General features: G+C 33.2%; 1 protein-coding gene across 1 annotated transcript; it reads right to left on the reverse strand.

Moving 5' to 3' along the window:
- Positions 1 to 5,316: 5,316 nt before the first annotated feature.
- Positions 5,317 to 10,700, reverse strand: LOC127733024 (multiple inositol polyphosphate phosphatase 1-like). The gene is made up of 4 exons (XM_052242277.1): positions 9,814 to 10,700; positions 8,756 to 8,877; positions 7,160 to 7,275; positions 5,317 to 5,751 (listed from the first exon to the last, which is right to left on the reverse strand). Exons 1-4 carry the CDS (start codon positions 10,550 to 10,552, stop codon positions 5,379 to 5,381), a joined length of 1,350 nt encoding a protein of 449 aa, XP_052098237.1. The 5' UTR covers positions 10,553 to 10,700; the 3' UTR covers positions 5,317 to 5,378.
- Positions 10,701 to 13,629: the final 2,929 nt, after the last annotated feature.

Genomic DNA, 13,629 nt, shown 5'->3' on the forward strand with positions numbered 1-13,629 from the left:
ACTGGAAAATCAAGGGCTACCATTTCAAAAGGTATCTTTCAGATAAAAATTTTTGTTAGAATTAAGCCTGGAATTGCAAGACAATTGCAGAAAAGTAGATTTGAGAATTAATCAAAAAGTGGAATTTGATTTTTTTTGCTCACTGTGTATTGTATTTGAATAAAAGTAAAATAGTAATTAAAATCTTCTGTATTTTCTATAGATTCTTTAGATATATCTGGTTTCTAATTTAAAACTAGGGAACAACGGTTAGTTTTGTTCTTTAGAAAATAAATTGAAAACAATATTATTTTTTTTTTGTCTTTTAGAGAACGATATATATGACAAAGAAGAAAGAGGAATAATGGTCGAAATTCGACGTATTGGAGCGCTCGCAGATAAAGGTAATTCTAAAAGTTTTGCATAATCCATTTTAATGTATACATCATAGTTTAGTGACTTGCAAGATTGATTTCCTCTTTATAAACGTATATTGAACACGGAGTTTTGGAAGCCAAAGATATTCAAAGTACAGATTATAAAGCAAATCAATTGCAAAAATCTCAAAACTAGAAAAAAAACATGAAAAAAGCAAGAACAACAAAAAAAAAAAAACAAACAAACAAACAATAAAAACAACAACAAGGATCTTCGTTTTATAGATATGGTTGTACATATAAATTGAAGAAAATCAGACGAAACAATCTTTTTACTTTTCATACGACATAAAACTAAAACTTATGCGGACAGACAGACGAGCTTATATAGTAATAGGCAACTGGTCGGTGTGGAATATCAAATAATGATTAGATCCAATGACATTGAAGTAGCATAGCCCTATTCACAAACAAAAGTGAAGCGCAATAAGTCAAGTGAATCCAGTCTTTTTACGATTACAAATATAAATTATCATGTTTTTGAAGAATGATTCGATCATTTTCGTGGATTTTTGCAGTAACAACGACTAAGTGGCAACAGATCTTTCACGATCCAAAATGTAAAATTTAATGAGTACAAATATTCCCAATTTTTGCAAGGTTTCTGATAAAACTAAAACAAAATAACTTTAAGAACAATTTTCAACAGTAATATGGAACGATATTTTTAAGAGAAAAGTAGTTTATGCATTCAAATATGCATGTTTGTTTACATGTTTATTTCTTTGAAATTTCGAGGAGCAATCTGCCTTTTGTAGTTTTGTAAAAACGGTGTACTTTTAAATCTTGATTTTTCTAGGATACTGATCATAATGTTGAACCATTTCGACAGACAGTTTTATTTTTCCAATATTTGTTATTATAATTCATTAAGTTCGATTATTTACTGACGTTGCACATGTATTCTCGATAAGATGTTTTGCACGATTCTACACCAGATCTCATCAATGACATATGTGGAAAGAAGAATTACACGGATTATTTCATCTACGTATTTTGACTTGCTATTCTATTGGACAGGAAAAATAGTAATTACATGTATATGCATAAACAATAATTAGATAAACATGCAGCAATCTGATGTTCAGTAGTTGTCGTTTGTTGATGTGGTTCATAAGTGTTTCTCGTTTCTCGTTTTTTATATAGATAAGACCGTTGGTTTTCCCGTTTGAATGGTTTTACACAAGTAATTTTTGGAGCCCTTTATAGCTTGCTGTTCGGTGTGAGCCAAGGCTCCGTGTTGAAGACCGTACTTTGACCTATACTGGTTTACTTTTATAAATTTTGACTTGGATGGAGAGTTGTCTCATTGGCACTCATACTACATCTTCTTATATCTATTGTTGTATTTAGGAAAAATGGCAAAGGAGTCCGCAAAAAGAAGACAAGAAGTAATTGCTAGAAAAGAGGCAAGACTAAAAGAAAAGATACAAAAAATTGAAAACAAGCTGAAGAGAGAAAATCAAACAGCACAGAAAAATATCACTCAGCCGTCAGAAGAAAACAGATCAAAACCTGACAGTAAACCAAGACCAAACAAACCATCCGTTTCTGGTTTACCCTCTGTATCGGTTTAAACCTTATGGTATTAAATAATTTAATTTTTAACGAAAAAAAAAAACATTTTTTTTTATTTGAATTAGTTAACATTTTATTTGCTATTTTTGAAAAAGATTATGTGTGTTTTACTATCATTATGATATTTTTTAACTGTGATTCGATGACTTGTGCCTTATTTTGTATGTGTGGCGACGTTTAGTATTCGATGTTTATTTATTTGTTATAGCCCTACATAAGCAATACTAATTCAATAAAATTCAATAAATTTCCGCATGTTTTCCTTCTCTAACATGTTCACTTATTAAACCAGTCGAGAGCAGAGCTTACAAATGCAAGACATGCCACCTTCTCACTTGTTTATATGTGGCAAAGTATCTTTTGTGCTGTAAAAAAAAAAACCTCAGAAATCGTTTGGATCGCAAAAAAGTACCAGATGTACGATTCCTTCAGGATACATTAAGAAATTTCCATTATCATTGAAAGGATATACGAATGAGCAAAATAATGCAATACAAGACATAGCGTTTTATTATGCAGCATGGGTGATGGGGCGCGGCGGAAGAGAGACTTTCTATATCAAAACATAATTGTCCTTCATTGTTAATATAGCTCTTCGGTCACATGGTCACACATAGCACCAAATGTATTTTAACATATTAGCATCCTTGATATAAAAATAAGGAGATGTGGTATGATTGCCGATGAGACAACTATTCACCAAAGTTCAAATGGAGTGGATGTAAGCAATTATAGGCAAACCAACGAAAACCACTGAACCACAGGCTCCTGACTTGGGACAGGCACATAAAGAATGTGGTGGGGTTTTGAGACCAAAAGAGGAGGTACTTTATTATTCAAATATAATATACATTCATCTCAAAACATCACTGAAGCAGCACATATATTACTGCTAATCATTGATCATTGGAAATCTTATTGAAGCTGGTTTCAGAATCTCAGTGCATTCTAGCGAGATTTTATTAGAAAAAAATAATTTTGCCACATGTTTTATGCAGATTTCACACATTTTTGTAAAAAATTTCCTGTCTGTTTGAAGATTTTCAGAACATTTTGTTTCCAGTCAATATGCATATGTGTCTTTTATATATATATATATATATGTCTAAGCCATAGCGATGTATACTGCACATATTACCCTACATACAACAATGCATTTGAACAATAACTAATCAAATCAAATTTCCTTTTTATGAATAACTTTCCCCGGTTAGGTAGGGTTATTCGGAGAAAACGCGTCATAAGATATTGTGGCGTCAATCTATTTGCTTTGTGGCGGCATTTTTTCCCCGGGAAATACATCAGCTCCTTTCTTCCATTCCTGGCCGTCAGTATACTGTTGTCTTTTGACCCTGAGGCTCAGAACTAAGTACGTAACAACTTTTACTTAGAAAAGTGTGTATCATAACGGAAACAAACATAATTTTGTGATGTGATCAACGCGAGGGTACCCGATTTTCACCTATTTTACAGTTTTTTTTTTCATTTTCATTTATTTAAGAAACAGACAAAAGTTTCCATTTTGTGTTTATTTTGTAGATGTATCCTTATTTAGTTTTGCAAAATCCATACTGATTTACTTGTTTTTGTTTACATGTCTTTTTGGTCGAGTTAAGCCATTTCAATTGATATTTTATTGTGTGTCTTTTTATGTTGTAATGTTACACTACTGTTTCTGGTTAGGGTGAAGGTTGGCGCCCGTTAAAACCCGCTGCATTTGTATGCACCTGTCCTAAGTCAGGAGCCTGTTGTTCAGTGGTTGTCGTTTGTTGGTGTGGTTCATAAGTGTTTCTCGTTTTTTATATAGATTAGACCGTTGGTTTTCCTGTTTGAATGGTTTTACACTAGTCATTTTGGGTCCCTTTATAGCTTGCTGTTCGGTGTGAGCCAAGGTTCCGTATTGAAGGACGTACTTTGACCTATAATTGTTTACTTTTTATACATTGTGACTTGGATGGAGAGTTGTCTCATTGGCACTCATACCACATCTTCTTATTTATATGAATCATAGAAAAATGGGTTTGAACCTACCTCCAAACGATCCAATATTCTCTAATTAGGAGTACCTACATTGCACTTATGCTTAACTACACACCCGTAACAATAGTCCATGCTTTGTTATGCATTTTGTATGAAATGGATGTCTGTAACATATTTAATTTCTCATTTTTAAAGTCGACTTTTTGTAGACGTCGCATGCAACGTTTCCCTTAATTTTACTGTCTTCACCATGTTCACTGGAGGCTTCATTTGTTGATATATAATGTTGGCGTTTTGTTTATCTTTAAGAATATCTAGATATGTTTAAAGACGCGCATAATGATAAATGATAAAAATACGATTTGTTTGAGTCTCTAAGAAAACCTATAACATATCCGTTATTTTTTATGCAAAATGGGTGACTGTTACGTTAGGGATAACGGAGATAAACAAGCGATTAGGAAGCTACCATTTGATTTTTAGGAGGGGGGGGGGGGGCTAGGATGAAAAATTTTGTCCTGCATAATATAATCAAAGATACTAGTAGGCTTAAAATATTGTAAGCCAGGCGCGCGTTTCGTCTACACAAGACTCATTAGTCACGCTAGAATAAATGTGCAATCATACCACATCTTCTTATTTTTATATGTATTAATAAAATGAATTTGAAAAAAAGATATTCAACATTGATAAGTGGTTTTAGTAGTGATGTTTTACTGTTGATCGAGAGGAAAGGAAAAAAGATGAAAGCACACACACAAATAGTTTACTCTTGTCATGCGTTTCGTGCTAAGTCGAATTAAGAATTTCCCTTTGTTACAGAGGTAAGGCCAATTTCTTCTGAATTTATTTCACAACTGGGCCATTTTCAAAAATCTTTCAATATTTACTAAATAAAATCTGTTTTCAAGAATGGAAATAATGTTCTAAAATAAAAATTACATAGAAGAGTGTACAACATAACTATCGAAAGTTCAACAAATGATAACAGATCAACGCAAGTTAAAGTATAATTTGCCATTGATAATAAAATTAAACAAGTTCTATTTAACTAATAAACGTTCCTTCGAATTCGGTTACACTAGGCTCTGTCAGTAAGTTACGGACAATAAAAACTAGGTCTGAAAATCTAACCAGGCGAACCAAGGGTTGATGATAAACGATAGATAAGGGAATTTCAATGGCATTTTCAACGCGGAGTATTCACTATGGTTAACTAGTGTTGTCGGCCTGTGGTCTCATTTTATTTCTATTCGTCCATTAACGCACTCATCTTTTAACTCCCCTGGAAATTCGTGCCTACAGTAGCCATGGTAGCGTTGTAAATAAAAAAAAATGACAATACATAAAAGAAAGTTTATTAGAAATAGTAAAAAAATATTCAAATATAAACACTGAATTTGATCATCCAACAATTTGTGAAATTGTTTTAACGCTACACAATTCTCGCCACTTACAGTTTTCAATGTAACTTCTATATATACCTCTGACCTTAAGGTAAGGACAGAAGTCACTGTCACATCCGGGTATTGTTACAGGCTGATTATTTACCATCATTTTCAAGAGATAATTTTCTGCACCAGAACCTCCACAATTATAAAGGATAAAGGCGATATTAGCAGAAAACGGCGTAACTTTGCTTTCATAAAACTTGCGATTTTTCATTGTGTCAAAGTTATCTGCACGAAGTGGTTGGCTATCCCGATAAAGTCCGAGAGCTGAATAAAACGTGTCAATGGTGTCAGAATGTCCAAATCGGAAGTTTCCAAGAACATACCTAGTAAAGAAAAATACAATAATCAGTAATCCTTCTTTGGTGTAAATCGTTGAAATAATTATTCCAATGTTGTATGTTAAGTTTTATTATGATAAGTGAACGTCAAGGCAATATTAAAAAGTGTATACATGTATAAACCCGTTTCCTGATGTCATAAATATGAATTTTTACATTGACGACAAATCACCGACTGCATGGAAATCTCATCTCTGAGGTTTCCAGTCTCGTTATTTTAACTGTCCTCGTATGATGTTTAGAACAAACAATTTTTTTAATGGTATATAATTTTGTTTGAAACTTACATTTGTTATAGATACATAAAGTACCGGTACTTTATCACGGCCTCGTTAACGTTAGTATATATCATATCAGTGATAAGGTTAAGGTTAGCACTTGTTAGTTCACAATATACAGTTCGGCTAATAAATAATAGATTAAATAGAGAGTATGATATAATTATAAATTTTAGTTTAAGAAGATAAATTATTTTTTTTCTGCAAACAAATTGTGGAAGTTTTCACATTTGCCTTCTTAATTTGTCTTTTTCTTTTTCTTTTTTTTAAGTGAATAATAGCTTTTATTTTAAATCACCTTGGATACATAAACCCTAAGCAGAACAAACAATCTTAATCACTAGTAAAAGAGAGGTAGAAGATTCCTAAGGGATATTCAAACTTATAAGTCGAAGACAAACTGACAACGCCATGGCAAAAATGACCGAAGACAAACTGACAACGCCATGGCAAAAAATTACCGAAGACAAACTGACAACGCCATGGAAAAAATGACCGAAGACAAACAACAGTCTACAAAATACAACATAGAAAATAAAGACTGAGTAATACGAATCCCATCAAAAACCGGAGTGATCTCAGGTTATCCGGAAGGGATTTTCGAAAACATTTACAGGTATGTTGTTTAGACCGAACAATTTCAATCCCTAGTAACTATCCCAAAGATAAATAACAAAAAGGCGAGAAAGGAAAACTTGTCCTAAATTCTCTGATAAATTCTACCACTCAAATGGGTAAGATGAGTTAACCACTGTCTCATCATAACCCGGAGAATTTGCGAATTTTTTAGTTTTTTATTGTTAACTGTCCGGGGCAGAATATCAAATTGCACGAAACCATTAGTTGGAGTGTTTATAACTATCCTTTTGTGTCGATTGACCTTTACATTTTCTTCTTAGTCCTGCATGCTACATTGTCATATAGTTACTGAAAAATTCGTTTGAATTTTTGTTCCCTCAAATAAATTTAAGTATCGAGAACAAATTTTAACATAGTTTAATACTAAATACATGTATAGTACTTACGGTTCTCTTGATTTATGTTTGACTAAATACGTGTATAGTACTTACGGTTGTCTTGATTTCTGTATGACTAAACACATGACTAGTACTTACGGTTCTCCGGATTTATGCTTGCTAATGGCATCATCCATGGATGAAAATAAGTCCTGCCAAAGTGGGCACGTCATTTCTCTTATCAATGAATGACCATATAATAATGAATAATAGTCCTGAAAATATATTTAATTTAAAATGATATAGTCATTACTCTTGATTCCAACGTTATCTTTTGAACAGATATGTAATGTTATGGAGGGGTTTTTGCGAAAAATACCAGTCAAGGGACTGTGAAATTTCCCGAGCCGCTAGGCGAGGGAAATTTGGTCCCAAGACTGGTATTTTTCGCAAAAAACCCTCCATAACATGATATATCTGTTTAATTACACCGAATAGATTTTGATTGAAACTCTCTGTACAGGTAAAGGGAAATCTTTTTTTTTTTACTAATAAGCTGTAACCCATAAACTTGTTTATGCATAATTTTGAGGATAAGTAGAGACTGTCATAGTATCGCGCGAATTAAACATGTACTTATACGCGTTAGCGCTGTCTTTATGTAACGTCATGGTATCTATGTGTAAACGTCATTGTCATTCCATCATTAAATCGTTCATTTGTAGTGACGTCTTTTTCCATTTTTTATACACAATGCATTCTTCGATATACGATCACGATTGGTGCCGTGCATTTTTGTTTACAGTTTTCGGATTACCTCTATCAATCAATATTGCTTAATCATGTTGTCTTAATAATCGCGATAAGGGGAGAAAGGTTCCGAATAATTTTGGCGGGAAGAGGCTCGCGAGGATAAAAAAGGAATATCAAAAATGGCAAATACCACGGCATAGAGGGGAATTTGAGGCATATTCACCGGTAGGTGTAATTAACATCGAAATATTTGGTTTAGACGACGTTTGTACGGTTTAACATCTACAATGCGTTTAGCAAAGGAATGCATATCTTAATTTGGATAATTTGTTTCGTTGGTTGATATAGCCTAACGTTTGATTTTGTCAAGTTTTATGGACTTCCTTCTTCTTGAATTTACTTTGGAGCTCCGCATTTTTGTAAATACTATTGATTTGTTCCATAACACAGCAAAAATAAATGTGATAAATGGTAACATTAATGTATCTCTGTAGGTATGGTTGAATAATGGACATAAGAATAATGACGGATGCATGAAAAATGTCAAACGAGCAAAGCGGATGCAGGGATCCAATTTCCCCATGAAACATTTTTAAAAATGACATCAGAAATCAGCATATAGTAAAAGATTTTTATCTGGTAATGGAAATAATATGAACAAAGCGTATTCAGCGTTTGTTTTATTTCTAGGCTGATATGACTCCATGAGATTGAGACAAAAGGTTTTGAACGAGACTATATATATAACAATAAAATTAAGAATGAATATTCCTAAGGCTTTAAGACGTGGTTAATTGGACGAATGCAATACAAAAGATACGGGCGGTGCTTCTAGAAGAAGTTCTACAGAAATGAAAGACAATCGTTGCTTGTTGAAACCCCGACGACGAAAGACGATAAATTTATATTTACTCTAGCATTATTAAAAGATAGAGAGACAGTGTGCATGTGTGTAAGATGCATATATTTTGGATGCTCTATCTCTTCAGTTAGCGGTTTTACCTCTAAATCACCTTCATAGTTGATTATCTCCCTTTCTGTTTCCGTCTGTAAACTGCACCAGTCTGTATTGTTCCGAACAGCAAGATCAGTTGCACAAATCATAAACATTGCTTTAATATCATCTGTTAAAATAATGTTATGCATTTATTTCAACCACACTAATATGTATGTCGAAATACATTTTATATCCTCTGCTGAGAGAAAATAAAAAAAAATCTATATATAAATTTAGTAATGAGTGTTATACGTATAAAGAAGGAAACAAAGAAAGAAAAACATCGAGCGTTACTCGAACAGGATAGGAGCTTAAACCATCCTATATTTGTTCTACAAACAGCCGTTGATATCCTTGTATATGGGCTTTTGCTAACTGTTGTGTAGACAATTATCTTTTTGTCTTCAGTGTAAAGTTGTTCCATTGATAGTCACCTGTTTATTTTTATATTCAATACAGTGTCCAATTCTGTAAGGCAATTTTTTGTATTTCTTTAGAAACAAGTAACGCAAAGTATTGAAATACCTGAGGAGCGCAAATTTTATATCTGTTGTATGGATTGAGAAAACTAGAGTATCCGACGTTAGTCTTGTACAATCAAACATCGTAATCTGCTAGACTCTCATTGTTTGATTTTGTTTTCTTAATTTCAGCATATTCAAAAATATTTCTTCATTTCCATATGATAATAGAGCATAGTCTAAATTGAGTTAATATATGCTTTAGCTTACCAGTGATGAATTCAATTTAGCATATTAAAGCTATATTATAGTTTATAGTTATAGTTACAGCTTAATCTAAATTATAGTAAGTATGCTAAATTCAACAATGATTTACCTTGATTCCGCGCAATAGAAGCCCTCATTGACTGAAGAACAGATATGGGAAACGATTGACCTACACCATGTGACTACCAAGTAATATCGTGCGCAAATGGATTATTCTGCACAACCTCTTAATGACCAATAGCTCGTCTCGGAAGATAGTGTGATCTTGATTATTCAAATTTAACGAATGGTTTATACGGACAAAAGGCTGCGAATGTAATAAAAAACAGACTTACCAGGCGTTAAGGATACGTTCATTCCAAGTTTTCTTGTCACAGATTTTATAACATTTTGGAAATAAGAAGAGTTCTGAAAGGCATACTGTTGTTGCATCTGTGTTCTGTTCTTCAGGATAGTTAAGTCGTAGTTCGGACAGTTGTCCCAATATCGTAACATTGTATTGTTTACAACTGGATGTATGTCGTTCAGTGCTTTTCCAGTTACACGTTTGGACAAAGCTTTATAAAATTCTATAGAGCTTGTTTGTGTTCTTTGCCTTTCTGTCGCCGTCAGCTTCATAGTTGCAGGCGAGATATTTCCATGGAACAAATTGTAAAGACCACTTCCAAAAAAATTACCTAGAAAATGCAATTCCCACCGACCTAGATCTTCAACATGGGCATGCGTACTTTGGCGATAATTTTGCCACCTTTGAATGAATGGGTAGCGCAGAAGATTAGACGAATGTTCAATTATTTTCGTTTTCAGCTGACCAAAGCTGGCATAGTCATCGGTTTCAGGCATCCTAGCTCCATGTCGACTTATATAGTTGAACTGCATTGCATTGCAAATATTTCCATCCATCTGTACGTATTGCATAAGGTAATTAGTCTTTATTGTGGTATTAGCGAATCTCCAGAAATAAGAACACTTGTGCCCAAACAGATTATTTCCTTGTCCCGTTAGCATGTCAGCATTACATGTTTGTGCGATATAAAGTATCGCCATGGTCACAGGAAGCAGAAAATACGCCATGTTGGTGAGAAGTAACACACTATTTCTGTAATTTGATAGATATTTTATTAAGACTGAGAAATGCAAGTCAAAGTGGCCGTTTCAAAATCTGAAGGACTATCGTGGATTTTATTGTTTGTACCTCGAAATGAAATTTACTGAAAAAAGTGCCATTGTCGGTATGTAAACAAACTCATTCTCTAAATTAAATAGTGTATATTTGACACATGTTCACGTTATTGTGTATTTTTTTTTTTTTATCCTACTAAAATACTTATTTTCGTTGGTTAGAAAAAAACACGTTATAAATTCCATGCGTCCGAAGCGCTTTTCTGGATTTAACTTCATTAGGAACGCTCAAAGTCGAATATTTGAAAGCCAAGGATGAATAAAACCGAAACAGGTGAAGAGCTATGTAACTAAAAAGGACCTAATAAAATAGCCAAATGTTCCGTTTCAATTCTATCTATCGAGTAATAGATTCAAATGTTTACTCTCAATAGGTACATTGCTGTAGTTATGTTTTTTTCTCTCTATTTTCAAGGCTTTATAGAGATTCAAAATTAAAGAAACTTCCTATCTTTTTTCACACAAATTATCATTTGAGAGGAACGTGCGCATCATATGTCCCTCCCCCTTTGCATTAAAAGACCAAAATTACTTTAGGACCTTATCATTCTTGGTTAAAACTATAATAAAAACTCATTTCTTTCATCCGTAGTGTCAATTTCAAATTTAGTTTAATTTCAAAATCAAATATTAAAAAAGACTTAACGACAGTAAACAAGACAATACTTCTATTTTTCAATCCTTACAAAACAAAATACTTTATTTCTGATGTAAAAGTAGGTCTCCTAAAATGGTCTAATAATTTTTGAAGAAATTCAAAGATTAATCTTCGACAAAAGATTATTAGTAATGACAAAATACTAACTCCCGAACAAACCTTACTGCAATTGAAGTCTCTGAAGAAGTTCAAAACTGAGGAAATGTTGCTTCGTTTATATGCATATGTCCATGCCATTGATTCGTGCCCATACAATAAGACAAAGTTCAGGTATATAAACTTAGGTCAAAGTGTCTTTGATGACAATTTAAAAATATCAAGGTTTAAGGTCGATGGAAAAATACTTTATCACAGGTTTGAAGGAGATTTCTATATTGTTATGTCTCGTATTGCATAACTGTCCTTGCTTACACGAAGATATGAATTAGTTTCTAGTCATCATACGTGACTTAATTCAAATATTTACTTTAAACTGGTTACGACAAAAAAAAACTTCAAAACTATTCTCGACCACTCTCTGAATTATCTTTCTGTATTTGAGGTAAGAGGAAACTACGACACACGTGTGCTATAAGTGCTATCTGACAAACTTTGATATGGTTGTTTGTTTGGTGTATTGTTATTTCGGTTCAATGTGTATAGACACAAATGACAAAAGCAAAACTAAAAGTTTTCAATGTTTTTGTTTGGTTGTAAAATTCTGAAACACTTTAATTTCCGTTTTCAAATCAAATTTCCTGAATTTTTGCCAGAACTGCACAGAAGTCCCTAAAGTTTTGTAATCACGTATTGTTTTTTTTTAGAGTTTGGCAGCAATAGTTTTGATTATTTTTAAAAACACCACTCACTTACAATGACGCCTTTTTATCTTAAGATATCAATAATAGGAACGTTTATTAGTTTCATAAAATGATTAAGTTTCAAGAAAACATTTGACAGAAAGCCATAACTTACACTTGGATCCTTCATTAAAAAGTTTTCAAAAAGGTAACTAGATTTTTAAAGGAATGATAAATAAAAATAATTTAGATACAGCTTTTTTTGGGGCTGTTTCATATAATATTCCTAGAAGAAATGGGAATCGTTTAAAAGAACACAACCGAAAATTCGTCATCTGATAACAGTTGAGAGCATGCGATTGCCATGTTGCCATGGTATCAATGGAACAGCTTGAATTTATGTAAATCGATCAAATATTTATCGCTAATTTATCGAAAAGGGGGAACATGACCAACGTTAACATGAAAACGAACGAGTCAGAAAGAAAAACAATCTAGTTTCGATGAACATTGATCAAATAATGAGTTTTCAATGGTATTTCAAAAAGGAGGAGCACATTACATAACCAAGAAGGCAATAAAAAATCCAGAAGTCGAAAAAAAAACCAAACACAGACAACACCATGGCCAAAAGAAAAAAAATACTAACATATTAACTAAAGTCTATAAAATACTACATAGAAAACTTAAAGATTTAGCATCAAAACCCGGAAGTGAAAGGTGAGCAGTTCTGATAATCATACAATCATATCCTGTAACAAGGCAGCATATATAAAGTATACGTAAATCTCTTTTCTAACCCTAACCGCCAAATTCATAATCCATTTGTCTCGTCTGCTTTACACACAAACTTGACAGAATACGAAAGTTTGATATACAAAAATTGTTTCTCAGAAAGGATATAGGCACTATAATTATCAGGAGATACGTATGCTATACTGTAAGAAGAAGTAAATCAATGATATTGAAAATAAAATAACACAAAATACAACCGAGTAAAAACCTCAAAGATGATGATGATGATGATGATGATGATGGATGGCTGCTTAACGTCCAGCGGCAATTTAATATGCATATTCAGGACGAGAACATGTTATTGTAATATGAATATTAACCCTGCTTTGTAGTAGACTGTTACGCCAAACCTGAATTTTAACGTGCTAGTTCACAAGGTAACAGTCCGCAGGAAGACATGTCACCTTACTCGGACACATTATTCTGATTCCGAGCCGACCAGTCTTTGCTCTTACTCCTCAATGCAGCGTGCTTAGCGGAGAAGCAGCAAATACCAATTTTACAGTCTTTGGTTTGACCAGGCCGGGGTTCGAACCCACGACCTCCCGCACTCGAAGTGAACACGTTACCACGAGACCACAGAGGCGGTCTAATCAAAGATATCACGCTTATAATTTGCCAGACGCACGTTTCATCTACATCAGAGTCATCAGTGGCACTCAAATTAAATACGAAGTTGAAGAGCATTAAAAACTGAAAATTTCGAAAACAAATTGTCCAAAATACGACTAAGGAGT

The sequence above is a fragment of the Mytilus californianus genome, unplaced genomic scaffold (assembly GCF_021869535.1).
Source record: "Mytilus californianus isolate M0D057914Y unplaced genomic scaffold, xbMytCali1.0.p SCAF_3, whole genome shotgun sequence".
Taxonomy (NCBI): domain Eukaryota; kingdom Metazoa; phylum Mollusca; class Bivalvia; order Mytilida; family Mytilidae; genus Mytilus; species Mytilus californianus.

Coding starts and splice junctions, on each gene's coding strand:
- LOC127733024 (XM_052242277.1), bottom strand. CDS start 10,552: ATGGCGTATTTTCTGCTTCCTGTGACCATGGCGATACTTTATATCGCA. Junction 7,276..8,755: donor ACTATGAAGGTGATTTAGAG/GTAAAACCGCTA, acceptor ATATATTTTCAG/GACTATTATTCATTATTATA. Junction 5,752..7,159: donor AAGCATAAATCCGGAGAACC/GTAAGTACTAGT, acceptor TTTCTTTACTAG/GTATGTTCTTGGAAACTTCC.